Source organism: Micropterus salmoides, unplaced genomic scaffold, assembly GCF_014851395.1.
Source record: "Micropterus salmoides isolate LMB-PRFRI ecotype aquatic unplaced genomic scaffold, ASM1485139v1 Ms_hic_scaffold_5, whole genome shotgun sequence".
NCBI classification, from domain to species: Eukaryota; Metazoa; Chordata; class Actinopteri; order Centrarchiformes; family Centrarchidae; genus Micropterus; species Micropterus salmoides.
The window spans coordinates 36,049,696-36,067,902 of record NW_024044237.1 but is presented as its reverse complement, the minus strand read 5'-3'; the positions used below and the strand labels follow the sequence as shown (position 1 = coordinate 36,067,902).

Here is an 18,207-nt window from a genome sequence, read left to right as displayed (position 1 = left end):
GTGTTTGTTGAGCAGCGATGAGGACTCTTATCCCACCTCAACTCCAGCTGTAAATGTGTCTTCACCTCGGTGTCCATCTCTGGTGTCTCTGCAGTGAATTCAGATGCAGTTTCACTCTGAAAGCCGCTCAGCGTTCAGTCCCTCGAGTGCAACAGAGCGTCTCCGACCATCAGGATTCAGGGTTTTCTTGTAGGACACTTGTGGACAGGAGGAGTCCAAAACAGAGCCAGGTGGGCTTCAGTTTTTAGATCTTTATATTGTGAAACTCCACCAGCTTCGTTACCGCTCGGTCACAAGCTGGCTGCGAGATCTCGTGGCAGGAGATCTCGTCACATCTGTGGAACGTGTTTGCCTTTCGTAAACGCTCCCTTACAGCTGATGTGGGAGGTTTCAGACTCTCAGGACTTGACGTGAGCTCAGTTTGTTGTTTTGTTTCCAACGTTACGAGCGTCCACACCTTCCTTCTGTCCGTCTCTCCAGTCTTCTCTCCCTGCAAATGTCATTTTGTCTTCCTCAAATGTTCCTCAGTGAGTCCTGGCTGGTTTAGTTTGGAGCAGTTTCATGTTGGACTGACCCAGAAAACTTTTCTCAGGCAAATTCATCCGACAAAGCCAGTCCACAGAAAAGCCTTTCACGCTGACTCCTGAGTGAAGTTTAAGACTTTTCCTCTGCAGGATGTTTCTGGAAGGTTTCTCTCGAGCGGCTCGACCCGTCGGCTGAATTACTGCGACCTCGCTCTGTTTGTTTAGTCAGAAATCCATGGCGGCCATCTTTGTTTATCTGCAGACCAAACGGGAGTCGAGTTTCCATCTGGTTTGATAATCAGTCCAGTGTGTGTTCGACACTCGCACACTCACAGTCAGTAGCTGATCGCCGTCTGTTTACACTTTACGGCCGTCGTGATAAAAGGCTGCAGGAGCTCTGGGACTTTCCTTTTTGACCTGACAGACCTGAGGCCCAAGAGGCTTGAGACATAAACTTTACCTGTTTTTATGTAGAAATATCAGTAGAAAGAGTTTCCTGTTTCCTGTTTGAGGCATAAAAGTAGTTTGTGGATAAACAGAAACGGCCGTGATGAGTAAACGCTGCCGTACATGAAGCGGCGACTGAAAGTGAAGAGCTGAAAATCTTTAGATGTGTGTGGAGTAGAGCTGGGCGATTAAAAATGTTCATATCATTGGATATCGATTATTATCAGGATAAAAGTCAGGTCTTTCTTTCAGGTTTAAAGGCAGATTTTTGGTTTTAAACTTTTCTTTCTGCTCAGAACAAACTCTTGATGCCAAACAGAGGATCACAAATCTGAGGCAGAACATTCAGAACTACTCTGATTAAATCTGTTTTAATAAATATGCACGAGAAAAATTAAGTAAAATCTGTTTTCAGTCACTTTTCCTCAACAAAATAAATACCTTAGTAGAAACATTAGGTGATGATTCATTCGTGATTCAGATGAATTAAATCAAACATTTGTTGAACATTTGTTTTAAGAGCCCGAGCATGAATCTTGCGAGGACCCTATTGAAACTTTTTTTGCAAAGTAAGCTCAATTTTGGAAGCTTAATATCTCAAAGTCACAAACTCGCACAAAATTCAAAGGTGGTGAAAATCTACGTGTCGTGTTTTTGGTTTTTTTTCGTGCGTGGTTGTGCCAAATTGCTCGCTATTGCCCCCCACAGAACAGCCGCCGGGCCAGCTTTCCCAGATTTGTACAAAATGTAGTGGCAGATGTATCATGTCCAGGCCTATCAAAAAGCCTCTAGGAGCAGGAAGTCAGCCATTTTGAAATAACGGCCATTTTGGACAATTTACAGGTTACGTACTTTAACGAGCTCCTCCTAGGGAATTAATCGAATCGACTTCTAAAGGCATTGACAAGAAAAAGTTGTGCTGTCTGTGAGTTTTCGGCAATGGGCGTGTTCGTGGCATAGTGTAGAAAATTGATGATTCGCCGTGAAACAGGAAGTTGTTTAAAGTGTACGTGCTCACATCTGCAACAGACTTTTCATGTAGGAACACATCACCCTGCAGGATCACCCTGAACACATACATACGCCAACATTCGCTCAAAGTCATAGCGCCACCCACTGGCAACAGGATGAAAGCCTATTCTATGATTAGCAGGTGTTCTCTAGCGCCACATAGGGGACACAGGTAGTGACATTTCTCTCCTTCCTGACCAGTACCAGATACTTGTTGTTGTACTTCCCAGGTCGTCGTCCTGCTTTGAAGTCCTGTGGTTACTATACAGACTTCTGGTTGAAACTTTTTAATCTTGACAAATTTGTGATGAGATATTTACATTTCTGCTTGAAACCTGTGAAAGTGGTCGCAGTGAGACGTCTGTCTGTTTCTTTGAGTTTCTGTGATCCACACACAAACGTCAGAAAGCTCTTCTCTGTGAGCTCAGCCTGATGCTGTTAAATCATTAAGTCCTGGCCTTCCTGAGAAAACCTCATCTTGTGATTTATTTCATAAGCGCTCCTGATGTTTATTAATCTTCTTCCTCTGTGACGTTTTATTTTGGAACAGGAAGCGAGGAGCCCGGCGGAGGCTCCTGGTGGTTTAGTGTTTTTCCTGGCGGTGGGTGTGGGTCCCCTGTCAGGCGTCTGGTCTGGCTGCAGATTCTTCTTCTCTCTGAGGACATGAGCTTTATGAGCCCAGACGTCTGAACCACATTTATTATGGAAATCTCTACAGGAAGTCATGAAGGGTTCTGCCCGGACTCCACGCTTCATTACGGCCCACATGCGCCATTCGCTGCAGTGAAGCTCAAACGCTTCATGTATCGTTTCAGTCCTCCTGAAACATTTTGCTTCTGCTGCCAGAGTTCCCTTTGGAACCTGGGTTTTGTTTAAGTCAACATTTTAGACCTTTTAGTCTCACTGATCTTATACATTTAAAATTTTTATGGGGGGGCGTTCCCGAGCCGAGGCTGGTGGGGACAGATTATCAGCCTGTAGTGTGACGGGTTTAAAGACAGAATCTGAATGAGAGCGAAGCCTGTCCACACACAGGGTCAACACAGGGTTTGCTTCTGTCTGAAGTCACGTTTGATCACGTGAGATTCTGTTAGAGCCCAGGAGACGCCACTCTGAAAGCGTTTAGTAGGCAGAGTTTGGTTAAGATTTACAAACTTCCCATGTGCACCCGGCGTTAGTGATTTGAGGCTGATCTAGGTTCACTTCCTCCGAGTCCTCAGAATGATCCGGACCTCCATCAGAGCCGGCGGGACATTTTCCTCTGGAGAATAAAATAACATTTACTGTCATGTGAACTGGATTATTATGGGAAGCTCTTTGTCTCTGGTCTCATGGAAACAGATTCTGTGCACATAACTTTATTGGCATCATTATACACAGACAGGAGTTTATGTGTCTGCCTGAAGCAGAAATATTACAGAAAGGTTACGAGCTTCTGAGCTGGAAACTGTTTTATAGAGAAACGACGTGTAGTTTTTCTTCCTGAGGCTGAAACCTGCAGAACTTCTGGTTCAGGTAGAACCGCAAAACCCAAAGCGAGTCCTGAATGAGAGCGTCCAAGACATGAAGTGGGCCAGGAAGTGGAGGGTTTCTGCTGCGGCTGCAGCTATGGATTATTTTATCAGTCGTTTATCAGTCTGGCTAGATGTGCTAGCTGATGTGCTGAATATGTGAAGGGGGAAGCTGAAGGTTAAAGAGGCTGTAAAAGAGGCTGTGAGCTCCAGAGAACACTGCCAGCATCAGTTTGGCAGTTAGCGGTCATTTCACACTGTGGTTCATAAACTCTGCAGCTTTAACGTATTCAGGAGACTTTGAGGCTCTCAGAGAGAAGAGACGCTCCTGACAGACTGACTTCCTCCGCCCTTCAGCAGTCAGAAGTTCCTTGATGAAGCGTTTCAGCCCTGGTTTCTGCTGACAGTTTGATAAGAAGTGGATCCTCATGTGTTGTTTCCTGCTGCAGGGTGATCACCTACGAGTGCTGTCCTGGTTATGAGAAGATTCCCGGAGAGAAGGGCTGTCCTGCTGGTATGACCTCCGACCCCATCACTCAGAACACAGAGGCTTTCTTTGTTAACTTGCTGAACAACAAAATGCTGAACAAATGCTCTGATCATGTTGAAGTGAGAGATTAATTCATAAAAAGACTTAATGAGAAAGTTCATTGCAAAACGTGTTGCTAACAAAAGAGCTGTTGGATTATAAAGAGAGATTTTAAAAACAGAAAGATGAGGGCATTTTAACAAAAACCCATCTTATAAAATCAGTCCTCCCTGCAGTCCTGCCACAAATGCATTGTGGGAGTTCTGCAGCGGGTTGTTGATGCTCTTTGTGACTATATATCTATATCTTTGCAGCGCTGCCTCTGGTGAACATCTACAACACTCTGGGCGTGGTCGGAGCCTCCACCACTCAGATGTACACTGAACGAGCCAAACTGAAGGAGGAGGTCGAAGGTCCCGGAAGCTTCACCTTCTTCGCCCCGAGCAATGCAGCCTGGTCCTCCCTGCCGACTGTCAGTACAACCCCACCATCCTGCTGCACCACATTCTCAAGTATAGATCAATACGCCGCTGAAAATAGTCCCCAACAAATGCCCTGTTTCCTCCGGTTTGACAGAACTACAGCGAGCAGCTGTTTGAGGAAATTACTGAATCTTTTTAAACATGAAACTTTATATCTGTGAGGAGTTTTTAAAGATTTAAGTCTTCAGGAGGAACCAATTAGAGCCACAGACATCTCTTACTTAAGAGACTTAAAATGACAAAGACTGCAGAGATCTACTGACAAACGCATGTTCTCCTCTCCTTGTTTCCTTTTCTCCTTTCCTCTCAGTAGGGTGTGTCGATAGAGAGTTTACTGCATCCTTTCATCCCATTTCCAACACTGCTAGTAACAACCCCACAGACTTTTTTCTGAGGCTTCATTTATCATCAGATTTCATTCAAAACTGCGTTCGTCTCAGATGTTGTGCACGTGACATAAATGTCGTGCTCACTTCACTGAGAAGATAATGCTTTGGCAATATGAGCTTTTTTTCCTGACGGTGATGTTGTGTTGCAGGAGATCCTGGACGCTCTGGTGAGCAACGTGAACATCGAGCTGCTGAACGCTCTTCATTACCACATGGTGAACCGCCGACTGACCTCCGAGGAGCTGAAACACGGATCCTCCTTCAACTCCATGTACCAGGACTTCCCCGTCCACATCCACCACTACTCTAATGGGGTCAGTGGCGAATCACAAACACTGCAACACCCTGCAACACGTACTGTAACATCACGCTGTAACACTGTAACACACACTGTAACACACCCTGCAACACACACTGTAACATCACGCTGAAACACTATCAACACACACTGCAACATCACACTGTAACACACACTGTAACATCACGCTGAAACACTATCAACACACACTGCAACATCACACTGTAACACACACTGTAACATCACGCTGTAACATCACGCTGAAACACTATCAACACACACTGCAACATCACACTGTAACTCACACTGTAACACACACTGTAACATCACACTGTAACATCACACTGTAACATCACACTGTAACACACACTGTAACATCACACTGTAACATCACACTGCAACTCACTGTAACACACACTGTAACATCACGCTGTAACATCACGCTGAAACACTATCAACACACACTGCAACATCACACTGTAACTCACACTGTAACTCACACTGTAACACACACTGTAACTCACACTGTAACACACACTGTAACATCACACTGTAACATCACGCTGTAACACACACTGTAACATCACACTGTAACATCACGCTGTAACACTGCAACACACACTGTAACACACCCTGCAACATCACACTGTAACACACACTGTAACATCACGCTGAAACACTATCAACACACACTGCAACATCACACTGTAACTCACACTGAAACATCACACTGTAACTCACACTGTAACATCACACTGTAACTCACACTGTAACTCACACTGTAACATCACACTGTAACTCACACTGTAACATCACACTGTAACATCACACTGTAACATCACACTGTAACATCACACTGTAACTCACACTGTAACATCACACTGAAACATCACACTGTAACATCACACTGAAACACTATCAACACACACTGTAACATCACACTGAAACACTATCAACACACACTGTAACATCACACTGAAACATCACACTGAAACATCACACTGTAACATCACACTGAAACACTATCAACACACACTGTAACATCACACTGAAACACTATCAACACACACTGCAACATCACACTGTAACACTATCAACACACACTGTAACATCACGCTGTAACATCACGCTGAAACACTATCAACACACACTGCAACATCACACTGTAACTCACACTGTAACTCACACTGTAACACACACTGTAACATCACACTGTAACATCACACTGTAACTCACACTGTAACACACACTGTAACATCACACTGTAACATCACACTGCAACTCACTGTAACACACACTGTAACATCACGCTGTAACATCACGCTGAAACACTATCAACACACACTGCAACATCACACTGTAACTCACACTGTAACTCACACTGTAACACACACTGTAACTCACACTGTAACACACACTGTAACATCACACTGTAACATCACGCTGTAACACACACTGTAACATCACACTGTAACATCACGCTGTAACACTGCAACACACACTGTAACACACCCTGCAACATCACACTGTAACACACACTGTAACATCACGCTGAAACACTATCAACACACACTGCAACATCACACTGTAACTCACACTGAAACATCACACTGTAACTCACACTGTAACATCACACTGTAACTCACACTGTAACTCACACTGTAACATCACACTGTAACATCACACTGAAACATCACACTGTAACATCACACTGTAACATCACACTGTAACTCACACTGTAACTCACACTGTAACATCACACTGAAACATCACACTGTAACATCACACTGAAACACTATCAACACACACTGTAACATCACACTGAAACACTATCAACACACACTGTAACATCACACTGAAACATCACACTGAAACATCACACTGTAACATCACACTGAAACACTATCAACACACACTGTAACATCACACTGAAACACTATCAACACACACTGTAACATCACACTGAAACACTATCAACACACACTGTAACATCACACTGCAACTCACTGTAACACACACTGTAACATCACGCTGTAACATCACGCTGAAACACTATCAACACACACTGTAACATCACACTGAAACACTATCAACACACACTGTAACATCACACTGAAACACTATCAACACACACTGTAACATCACACTGAAACACTATCAACACACACTGTAACATCACACTGAAACACTATCAACACACACTGTAACATCACACTGCAACTCACTGTAACACACACTGTAACATCACGCTGTAACATCACGCTGAAACACTATCAACACACACTGTAACATCACACTGAAACACTATCAACACACACTGTAACATCACACTGAAACACTATCAACACACACTGTAACATCACACTGAAACACTATCAACACACACTGTAACATCACACTGAAACACTATCAACACACACTGTAACATCACACTGCAACTCACTGTAACACACACTGTAACATCACGCTGTAACATCACGCTGAAACACTATCAACACACACTGTAACATCACACTGAAACACTATCAACACACACTGTAACATCACGCTGTAACATCACACTGTAACATCACACTGAAACACTATCAACACACACTGTAACATCACACTGTAACATCACGCTGTAACATCACACTGTAACATCACACTGAAACACTATCAACACACACTGTAACATCACACTGCAACTCACACTGTAACATCACACTGTAACATCACACTGAAACACTATCAACACACACTGTAACATCACACTGCAACTCACACTGTAACATCACACTGAAACACTATCAACACACACTGTAACATCACACTGTAACATCACACTGCAACTCACACTGTAACATCACACTGCAACTCACACTGTAACACACACTGTAACATCACACTGTAACATCACACTGTAACATCACACTGTAACATCACACTGTAACACACACTGTAACATCACACTGTAACACACACTGTAACATCACACTGTAACACACACTGTAACATCACGCTGAAACACTATCAACACACACTGCAACTCACACTGTAACACACATTGTAACACACATTGTAACACACGCTGTAAACACACGCTGTAAACACACGCTGTAACATCACGCTGTAACATCACGCTGTAACATCACGCTGTAAACACACGCTGTAAACACACGCTGTAAACACACGCTGTAACATCACGCTGTAACATCACGCTGTAACATCACGCTGTAACATCACGCTGTAAACACACGCTGTAACATCACGCTGTAAACACACGCTGTAACATCACGCTGTAAACACACGCTGTAACATCACGCTGTAAACACACGCTGTAAACACACGCTATAACATCACGCTGTAAACACACGCTGTAAACACACGCTGTAACATCACGCTGTAACATCACGCTGTAACATCACGCTGTAACATCACGCTGTAAACACACGCTGTAACATCACGCTGTAAACACACGCTGTAACATCACGCTGTAACATCACGCTGTAACATCACGCTGTAACTCACGCTGTAACATCACGCTGTAACATCACGCTGTAAACACACGCTGTAACCACACGCTGTAACATCACGCTGTAACACACACTGTAACATCACGCTGTAACATCACGCTGTAACACACACTGTAACATCACGCTGTAACATCACGCTGTAACATTATGATTCACTGTATAGTCACAGTATGAATCTGACCTGCACTGGAGCTCCATTGGAGCCTCAGCATTTTCTCTGTGAAAGTCGATGATCAGTAGATTAACAGAACTCTTCCTCGTGTCCTCAGATTGTGACCGTGAACTGCGCTCGTCTGATCAAACCCGACCAACATGCCACCAACGGCATCGTGCACGTGGTCGACCGTGTCATTACCGCCATCTCCAACAACGTGAACACGCTCATCGACGTCGACGACGACCTGGAGACTCTGCGTGTGAGTTCATCTCTCAGCCAATCAATGAGTCTTACCCAGAGCCACATTAGAAGGCGGAGAAGAAGTCACTGACTTCCTGTGCTGTGTTTCTGTGTTTCAGACGGCGATGGCCGCTGCCGGTCTGACCGCCATGTTGGAGAACGAGGGTCAGTACACCATCTTCGCTCCCACAAACGAGGCATTCGAGAAGATTCCTCAGGAGACCCTGAACAGGATCCTGGGAGACCCCGTGGCTCTGCGAGGTGACCAGCAGGAGGCACTCTGTGTTTTGTTACACAGCTGATTACTGTTTGTTGTGTTTGTAGTTTCAGGCCAACTATGAACTTGAGGATCTTGGCTCTGACGTTAGTCCTCTTGTGTACCTGTCCACCCCCCTCAGACCTGCTGAACTACCACATGCTGAATCAAATGCACTGCGCGGAGTCGATCGTGACGGGGGCTCCGATGGAGACTCTGCAGGGCACCGTGCTGGAGGTCGGCTGTGACGGAGACCAGATGACTCTGAACGGGAAGGCCATCATCACCAAGAAAGACCAGCTGGGAACCAACGGAGTCATCCACTACATCAACGAGCTGCTCATCCCTGACTCAGGTACTAGTCAGGGATGAGTCAGTACACTAGTACTGCATCTAGTACTAAGAGTAGTGATGTCATAACTGCAGTACAACACATCCAAACTAAACTGAAATAGTCATCCACCACATCGCTGAGCTGCACACACTACCCACTACTAATACCACTATTACTTTATCTAATACTGAGATTACCTCTGTACTTAAGTACATAATAGTACATCCACTGTTACCGCCCAATAGTAATGGTAGTGGAAACACTGGTAGTAGTATATGTAGTACTAGCTGTCTGTGAAGATTCTCAGGTGTAAATTTATTTAAAGGTGGGTTCAAATCTGGGGCAGCTGGACTTTGTTAAAGATACTGAAAGATGTTTCACTATTTAACCTCTGTGGGGTCGTTATCACGGTGATGGATACTGCTTGGTTCGTCAATGCTCCTGGCTGTACGACAGTCGTTGTGGTCGTTGTAGTAGTCTGAAAGGCCTGAAGCCAAAGGTGAGTGTTTGTTTTCCTGGGAAGAGATGAAAGGACAGCGTTGTAGGTGGAGGGATAAGTGGTGTCTCAGACCTCCCCCCTGTTTAGAGGTGGTCTCTCTACTTTGGGTTGCAGCTCTATCAGTATTATATAGTCACGTTGACTTGTGTCAAGGGTGTCATGGTTAAGGAAAACTAATGAAATAACAAACACTAGGTTTGAAAAAACATTTTCATTAACTGAAATAAAAAAAACAATAAATGAAACTGTATCGTCTGTTTGCAAAACTAACTAAACTAATATTTCTGAGTAAATGTCTTCAGTTCTCGTCGTTGTCAATTTATTTAATTGGGCCGACAAGCTGAGTATTATCGGTGGATATGAAATCTATCTCTAGCCAGTTTTTGGTCCATTAAGAGTCCCATTTGGGATTACTCTGAAAATAACTGTGTCTCAGATGAGAGCAAGAGCCCTTCAGTTTGAGGTGATGAAATATGTGGAACTTTTCTAAAGGGGAAAAAATCCTACCAATTTGAAAGTCCATTGGAAAAGCTTATACAAGGTAAGAGAGAACGCAAAGACCCTCCCCCCCCAGAAACAGAAGCTAACCCAGTCTGAGCAGCATGATTGACAAAAAGCCTAAAACTAACACTGACACTAAATCTAAACTAGCAAACCTGCTTTAAAAATGAAGCAAAACTTAACTTGAAAACAAAAATTCAAAAGGAAATAAGAATAAAAACTAATGAAAAATGTGAAACTACAACAACTCTGACTCTGCGTTTGACGTTTTTCAGCTAAAGTTCTGCTGGAGCTGGCTGAAGGGTCAACTGTCGCTACTGCAGCCAAGCTGTTTGTTGAAGCCGGTCTGACCTCCCACCTGACGGGCTCCGAGCCCCTGACCATGCTGGCCCCTCTGGACGAAGCCTTCAAAGGTAACGCGCTCTCTCAGCATCTCGACCTTTGACCTCCGGGACACCACCCGGGTCCCCACAGAAACACTGAATAGAATTGAAATGACAGTTAAGCAAAATGAACGATCTCATATTATCCTGATCGGATGGTTTTGCTGAACTGGGACCAAATTGGACTTAGTTTGTGCATTTTTGATTTTGACTGATGTATTCCGTATAGAATGAATGAAATTCAGACTTGTTGCCTTCTTTGCTTCACTACAGCCATAACATTCACTTAGTGTCCACTTTATTAGGTACACCTGTGCAGTCAAACATAATCCAATCCAAATGTTGGACTTTTCTGATGCGTATAATTTTATAAAAATAGAAAAATAGAAACACGTCTCCGTATAATATAGGGCAGTGGCTATTCCATTTCAATATTATAGCCACTGTCCCAGCACCAGAAGAGTAGTTTTAACTCACCCTTGTTCCTTTTCGCCGATCCAGCTTTCTGTGTTCGCCGTTTGAAATAATAATTTAACTCTAATATCCTAACTACAAAAATAAAACTTGACCTATGATGCTACCAAAACATTGTAGGTTAATGCACGTGTGTGTAGTGTAAACGAGGGAAAAGAAATAGTAGCCTATTAACTCAAAATTATATCAAATAAGGTTAAAACTCCACTCCTGTTTCCAACCTCACTTTATTAATTACACCACACTCACAGCTACTATGGTGAGGCTGATTAGCCAATCAGTGGCCAGATTAGAACCAAAAATATGGGAAGTCTTGAAATAATAACTACTGTTCTTTAAATATAAATGAAAAACTGCTATTTTGGCTCCTACATGTAGTCCAGGACAACGCCACGCTAACGATGAGCTCAGTAATAAACACATAAGGAGCTTTGTAAAAGTTTCATTTATGGCTAAATTTCAGGTGTACCTAATAAAGTGGCCACAGGGTTCAGTCCTCTGTTGTTATTTACCTGTGTTTCTTTAACAGGCAGTCTGACGATGACGCCTGACATGAGGAGGCTGATGACCAATCACATCCTGAAGGAGCAGCTGTCCTCTAAGTCTCTGTACGACGGCCAGGAGCTGGAGACGCTGGGGGGCCTCAAACTCCGAGTCTTCGTCTACAGAAACGTGAGACCTTCTTCTATAACTCTTGATTCATCAGCCAATGAGAGAGAAGCATGCATCTCCCGCCCTGAAACACCTGCTGTCAGGTTCTTCTTGTGTGCGTAGATGTTTAGTCAGCATGGTTTTCATGAAGGCTGCTTTGCTTCTGAAGCGGGTGAAGATGTTTCTGTAGGACTCAGCTTCGGCCTCCAGATGGTTTTGGCCATTTTTGAGTTGTAATAATCTCAGTGACCCACACTGCGTCCTGTCCCTGAACGCATCGTATGCAGACAGCAGCTCTGTGTCAGAAGCCGGTGACGCCGGCTGACTCCTGCAGGGGAAGCTTTGGGTTGACCTTTGACCTCGTCTGACGACCAGGCTGGATGAAGCTGCGGGCGCCTGAGCGGCTCCTCCGTGCGTTCGCGCCGCCGAGTCGTAGCTTTGTGTTTTGTGTGGTGGTTGTTTCAGCTGAGTCACAACAAGAAGCAGCTTGTTCATCAGTTCCTGACGTGAGAAATCCAACCAGGAATGAGACACAGTGAGCTTCATTTTCCTGGAGAAAACCACTTTTTATTGACTGTAACTTCAAACACGTTCACGTCAAGCCTTTTCCCACATTGTCAGAGTCCTGATGTTTTATGAACTGCTTCCTGTCCGAGTTTGAAATCGAATCAGCTGTTGTGAGAACAGATCAGCCTCCATGACCGACACGCCTGTTGCTGAGCGGATCGTCTGTCTTCACTGGCCATAAATATTGTGTCTTCATCTGAGGTCGCTGAGTTTAAGGCTGCTTTTCATTAATAGCTTTAACAAACGCATGAATCAAACCCAGTTTCTGTGTTAGTGCTGAACCCCTGAAGCTGCAGGCCGAGCTGCTGCAGAGGAACATTACTCTGCATATTCTGAGGCAGTGACGCGTCTGAGAACAAACATCAACCTTTATTTCATTTAAGAAAGATTTTTCAAAAGAACGACGGCTGGCAGGAAGCGTGGTGACTGCATGGTTGTGTGCGCTGCAGCCTCATTGCTGCGACCACATGTAGCGATGATGTCATCCAAAGTGTGAATCAGAGAGACGACCGCAGAAATAAAATGAAGGTCTTGCACATCGGGGCCGACTGCTGGTTTCTGGCGGTACAGGTGACGTCGCTCTGCTGGTTTCTGTCCTGATTATCTGATCGGCAAACGTTTCTGTTGAGCTCAAAGATCCCAAATCTTTAGTTCAAACAGGCTGTTGCAGTTTAAATATTTGAGATATAATTTCAGAGTGATTGTTATCATCTTCAAACACCTTTAGACTGAAAAGTAAACTCTTCGCGTTGCCCTGGAAACGCAGCACATGTTTTGATCAGATTATAAAACAGTGTTATTGATCGTGTAGCGATCAGAGACCTGAGCTTGTCTCTGGTGGTCTCCACATGTTTCAGGTCCTGGACTCGTGGGTGGTTCACATTTCTGCTCGGTAATGAACTCTGCAGACCACGAAAAGTTTCCTGCTTCCCACGGCCGCTAAATCCTTCCAGACACGGCTGTGTGTTTGAGCCCTGACAGAATGGCTGCCATCCAGGACCTGATGTGGAGTCCAGAGACCCACAGACCGTGTGACGTGGAAGCTCAGTCCGATCACTACACCGTGTCAAACACTCATCTGTCTGTTAGCGTTCTCTCTCATGACCTCGTGACAGTTTCCTCCCAGACTTGTTGAGAAGAGGGACGCAGTCGTGGTCTTGTTGTTTGATTCAGTATTTGTTAAATAGCAGCTCAGACGTGTTGTCTTTCCCGCCGTCAACCTTCTGGAAGTGACTTCCTGAGTCACGTGTATGTAAAGAATAACTGTTGTGTCGTCTGTGTTTAGCAGCCGAGCCAGGAAGCATCTTCAGCCAATCGTGTGGCTCCCCTGACGTCAGTTTCAGATGTTGTGGTGGCAGCGAGGATCAGAAGCCCGCCAAAATACTGCGACCTGCACATACTGCAGTATGTGTTAGAGAACACCGGGGTGCCTTCTATAAACGTATACGGTAGATGTTGACTGCATCCCGAACCCCAGTTAGCTTAGCATCTGTTCAAAGTGGGATGGGTTCATGGCGCCCCGTCCCCGGCGCTCTGGATAAATGAAGGCGGTGTGGTGAAAGTTCGTGCATGTGCAGTAGAAGGATAACCTGCGGAGGAAAAAACACTTTTTAAACTGTATTTTGGGGCAAAGTCGTCAAACTGGTTCAGGTTTTCCTGCTGCAGGTTTTATGGCTCTCTGCCCGTTCATCCAGAGAGAGACCTGATCCTGTTAGTCCCAGATACCTGGAGGCCTTAGCAAGATGGCTGCCGAGGGGCGGGACTTACCTATATAAGGACTTTGAAGTGACGGACTACATGAAAGCGTCGGTAACGACTGAGAGGAGAATTCGTTGGCAGGACTTGTACCCGCGTCCTCTCAGGTGTTCTGTTATTCCTCTGTGTGCCTGTAGAACCTGTGCATTGAGAACGCCTGCATCGCTGCTCACGACAAGACGGGACGCTACGCCACCATGTTCACCGTGGACAAAGTCCTCACTCCACCCATGGGAACCGTCATGGACGTCCTGAAGGCAGACGACCGCTTCAGGTGAGAACACACACCGACACACAGATACCATGTGAAGCGCTGCCGGATCGGGTCAGGGAGGTCGAGGGGCGGACAGAGACTTCCTGTCAGACCTCTGGGGTCAAAGTGCTTCCAGATGACTGAGAGAACGAAAGAGAGGAGAGTCTTGATCAGTCAGAACTTTGTTCAGGGACGTTTGGCTCTGAGAGCTGAGACTCCGTCACCTCCTCCTCTGTGTTTGCTCAGGCTCAGGAATCCTCCACGGCTCCGGCCGGGAGTTCAGCAACGACTCTGTCGGGTAATAAAGCTCTCCGCTGTAATGTAATCTTCTGATTATTGAAGGTCGGAGGAAGTCGGTCTGTCAGGAGCGTCTCTTCTCTGAGAGCCTCAAAGTCTCCTTAATAGGTTAAAGCTGCAGAGTTTACGAACCAAAGTGTGAAATGACCACTAACCACCAAACTGATGCTGGCAGTGTTCTCTGGAGCTCACAGCCTCTTTTACAGGCTCTTTAAAGACCTTCACATATTCAGCACATCCAGCCAGACTGACGGGGAACTGCAGTTCACTGAGCTGAGGACAAAGAGCTGCAGCTCACCATTATTCTCATCCTCCTACATTATTTTTTAAGTTCATCATTTAGTTTATAAAATGTTAAAAACTAAAAACAGCTGCAGTCCAACGTGACGACTTCTAACGTCTGTCTCATCCAACAGTCCAAAACCCAGAGAGGTTCTGAGATATAAAACAGAGACGAGCAGAAACTGTGAGACGTTTGAGAAGCTAAATGACTTAACACGTCTGTTGTGCCGCCCCCCAGAGGGCAAAATCACCCCATGCAGTTTAAATATTAGTGAGATGTTAGTGATGACATGATGTCATTATCACCTCACGCATTTCTTAAGGTAACATTTGATTGGTTCTATCATGATTTGACGAATCATATAAATCAGCATTATTATTATATGATTATTATAAACGTTGCTGTGCAGCGGCCGGCACACACTCTCAGCTTTTTTTTAGGACGAGACTGTTTGTCTCCGTTTACATTTTTAAAGTTTCACAAGTGATTGGAAGATCCTTGACAGTCTGTCTGTTCTGTGAGAGGAGGAAACAGGTTCCCACCCCTCCGTCTAGCAGAGGTGTAAGAAACAAACCAGCTTCCTCCTTGTTGCAGCATCCTGGTTGGAGCCGTCCAGACAGCAGGTTTGACGGAGCTGCTGAACCAGCAGGGGGCGCTGACCTTCTTCGCTCCCACCAACAACGCCTTCAACGCCATGTTGCCGGCCGAACGCAACAAGCTGATGCGTGAGTGTGAAACAGAAGGATCACTAGTACGGAGCCAAATCAGGGCCAAAAGTCTGAAACTGAGAAAAACTGCAAGTGAAAAAACAAGATTTGAAGTTGGAAAATGAACTGAAAAAATTAAGTCATCAAATATCAAAATATAAATAAATATATATATATATAAAGTGAAAAATAATTAATAATCAATTTATTCAAAATAAATCCAGAACTGAATCAACATTTTATTTTTATTTTATTTTTTATTAAACCAATTTAATTTGTTTGAAAACATTGTTTTATTTTTCAAGTTTAAAACTTAAATTTTCAATGTCAAGTTTTAGTTTTTCTACTACAATTTTGGTTTTTCAGATTAACAAAACTTTGGCCCTGATTTAGCTCCGTACACTAGCATGCAGTGTATTTATATTTCCATACAGGGATTCACAGTCCGACGCAAGCGAGCAAAAGACAAATCACTGATTGCTCCAAACAGCATAAATTTATTGCAGTGGGGACATGCTGGCTGTTTTACCTTTAACAAAGGTGTCAGGTTGAATGAGCTGCAGCGTCTGTGTGAAGGGAACAGAATGAGAAACAGACCCGTCTCCTTCAGCTCACCGCCGTCCAGCTCCTTGTTTGGTCCGAACGTTCAGAAACGTTTTGTTTATGTGACTCAGAGCCAGATCATTTAACACACTTTATATAAACAGCTTCACTCTCAGCCTAATAAAGACATGGAGAGACGCAGTGAGACATGGAGAGACGCAGTGAGACATGCAGAGACGCAGTGAGACATGGAGAGACGCAGTGGGAGAGACGCAGTGAGAGAGACGCAGTGAGACATGGAGAGACGCAGTGAGAGAGACGCAGTGAGAGAGACGCAGTGAGACATGGAGAGACGCAGTGAGACATGGAGAGACGCAGTGAGAGAGACGCAGTGAGACATGGAGAGACGCAGTGAGAGAGACGCAGTGAGAGAGACGCAGTGAGACATGCAGAGACGCAGTGAGAGAGACGCAGTGAGACATGCAGAGACGCAGTGAGAGAGACGCAGTGAGACATGGAGAGACGCAGTGAGAGAGACGCAGTGAGACATGGAGAGACGCAGTGAGACATGCAGAGACGCAGTGAGAGAGATGCAGTGAGACATGCAGAGACGCAGTGAGACATGGAGAGACGCAGTGAGAGAGACGCAGTGAGACATGGAGAGACGCAGTGAGACATGCAGAGACGCAGTGAGAGAGACGCAGTGAGACATGGAGAGACGCAGTGAGACATGCAGAGACGCAGTGAGAGAGATGCAGTGAGACATGCAGAGACGCAGTGAGACATGGAGAGACGCAGTGAGAGAGACGCAGTGAGACATGGAGAGACGCAGTGAGAGAGACGCAGTGAGACATGCAGAGACGCAGTGAGAGAGACGCTGTGAGACATGCAGAGACGCAGTGAGACATGGAGAGACGCAGTGAGAGAGACGCAGTGAGAGAGACGCAGTGAGACATGCAGAGACGCAGTGAGAGAGACGCAGTGAGAGAGACGCAGTGAGACATGCAGAGACGCAGTGAGAGAGACGCAGTGAGACATGGAGAGACGCGGTGAGACATGCAGAGACGCAGTGAGAGAGACGCAGTGAGACATGCAGAGACGCGGTGAGACATGGAGAGACGCAGTGAGAGAGACGAAGTGAGAGACGCAGTGAGACATGCAGAGACGCAGTGAGACATGGAGAGACGCAGTGAGAGAGACGCAGTGAGACATGCAGAGACGCAGTGAGAGAGACGCTGTGAGACATGGAGAGACGCTGTGAGACATGCAGTGAGAGAGACGCAGTGAGAGAGACGCAGTGAGACATGCAGAGACGCAGTGAGAGAGACGCAGTGAGAGAGACGCAGTGAGACATGCAGAGACGCAGTGAAAGATGGAGTGAGACACGCAGTGAGAGACACGCAGTGAGAGACGCAGTGAGAGAGACGCTGTGAGACGCAGCAGCAGTGAAAGAATTGTTACTCTTATGGAAATGAACAGCTGAGCAGTCAGGTTAATCACTGCTGATCATCACTCTGTTTGACTTAAAAAGTTAAATTTTAGAATTTAAATCGGTGCAAGAAAAAAAAAAGCTTGTTTCACAGTTTAGGCTTTATCGTCTA

General features: G+C 45.2%; 1 protein-coding gene across 1 annotated transcript in view; it reads left to right on the top strand.

Moving 5' to 3' along the window:
• tgfbi (transforming growth factor, beta-induced) overlaps positions 1-18,207 on the top strand; it is a 37,505-nt gene that overhangs the window by 11,253 nt on the left and 8,045 nt on the right. Inside the window, exons 3-12 of the mRNA XM_038699437.1 lie at positions 3,943-4,007; positions 4,337-4,494; positions 5,043-5,207; positions 8,976-9,122; positions 9,223-9,364; positions 9,502-9,714; positions 10,969-11,106; positions 12,080-12,222; positions 14,661-14,797; positions 15,951-16,081. Coding sequence (XP_038555365.1) covers positions 3,943-4,007; positions 4,337-4,494; positions 5,043-5,207; positions 8,976-9,122; positions 9,223-9,364; positions 9,502-9,714; positions 10,969-11,106; positions 12,080-12,222; positions 14,661-14,797; positions 15,951-16,081 — 1,439 coding nt within the window. The remainder of the gene's footprint in view (positions 1-3,942; positions 4,008-4,336; positions 4,495-5,042; positions 5,208-8,975; positions 9,123-9,222; positions 9,365-9,501; positions 9,715-10,968; positions 11,107-12,079; positions 12,223-14,660; positions 14,798-15,950; positions 16,082-18,207) is intronic.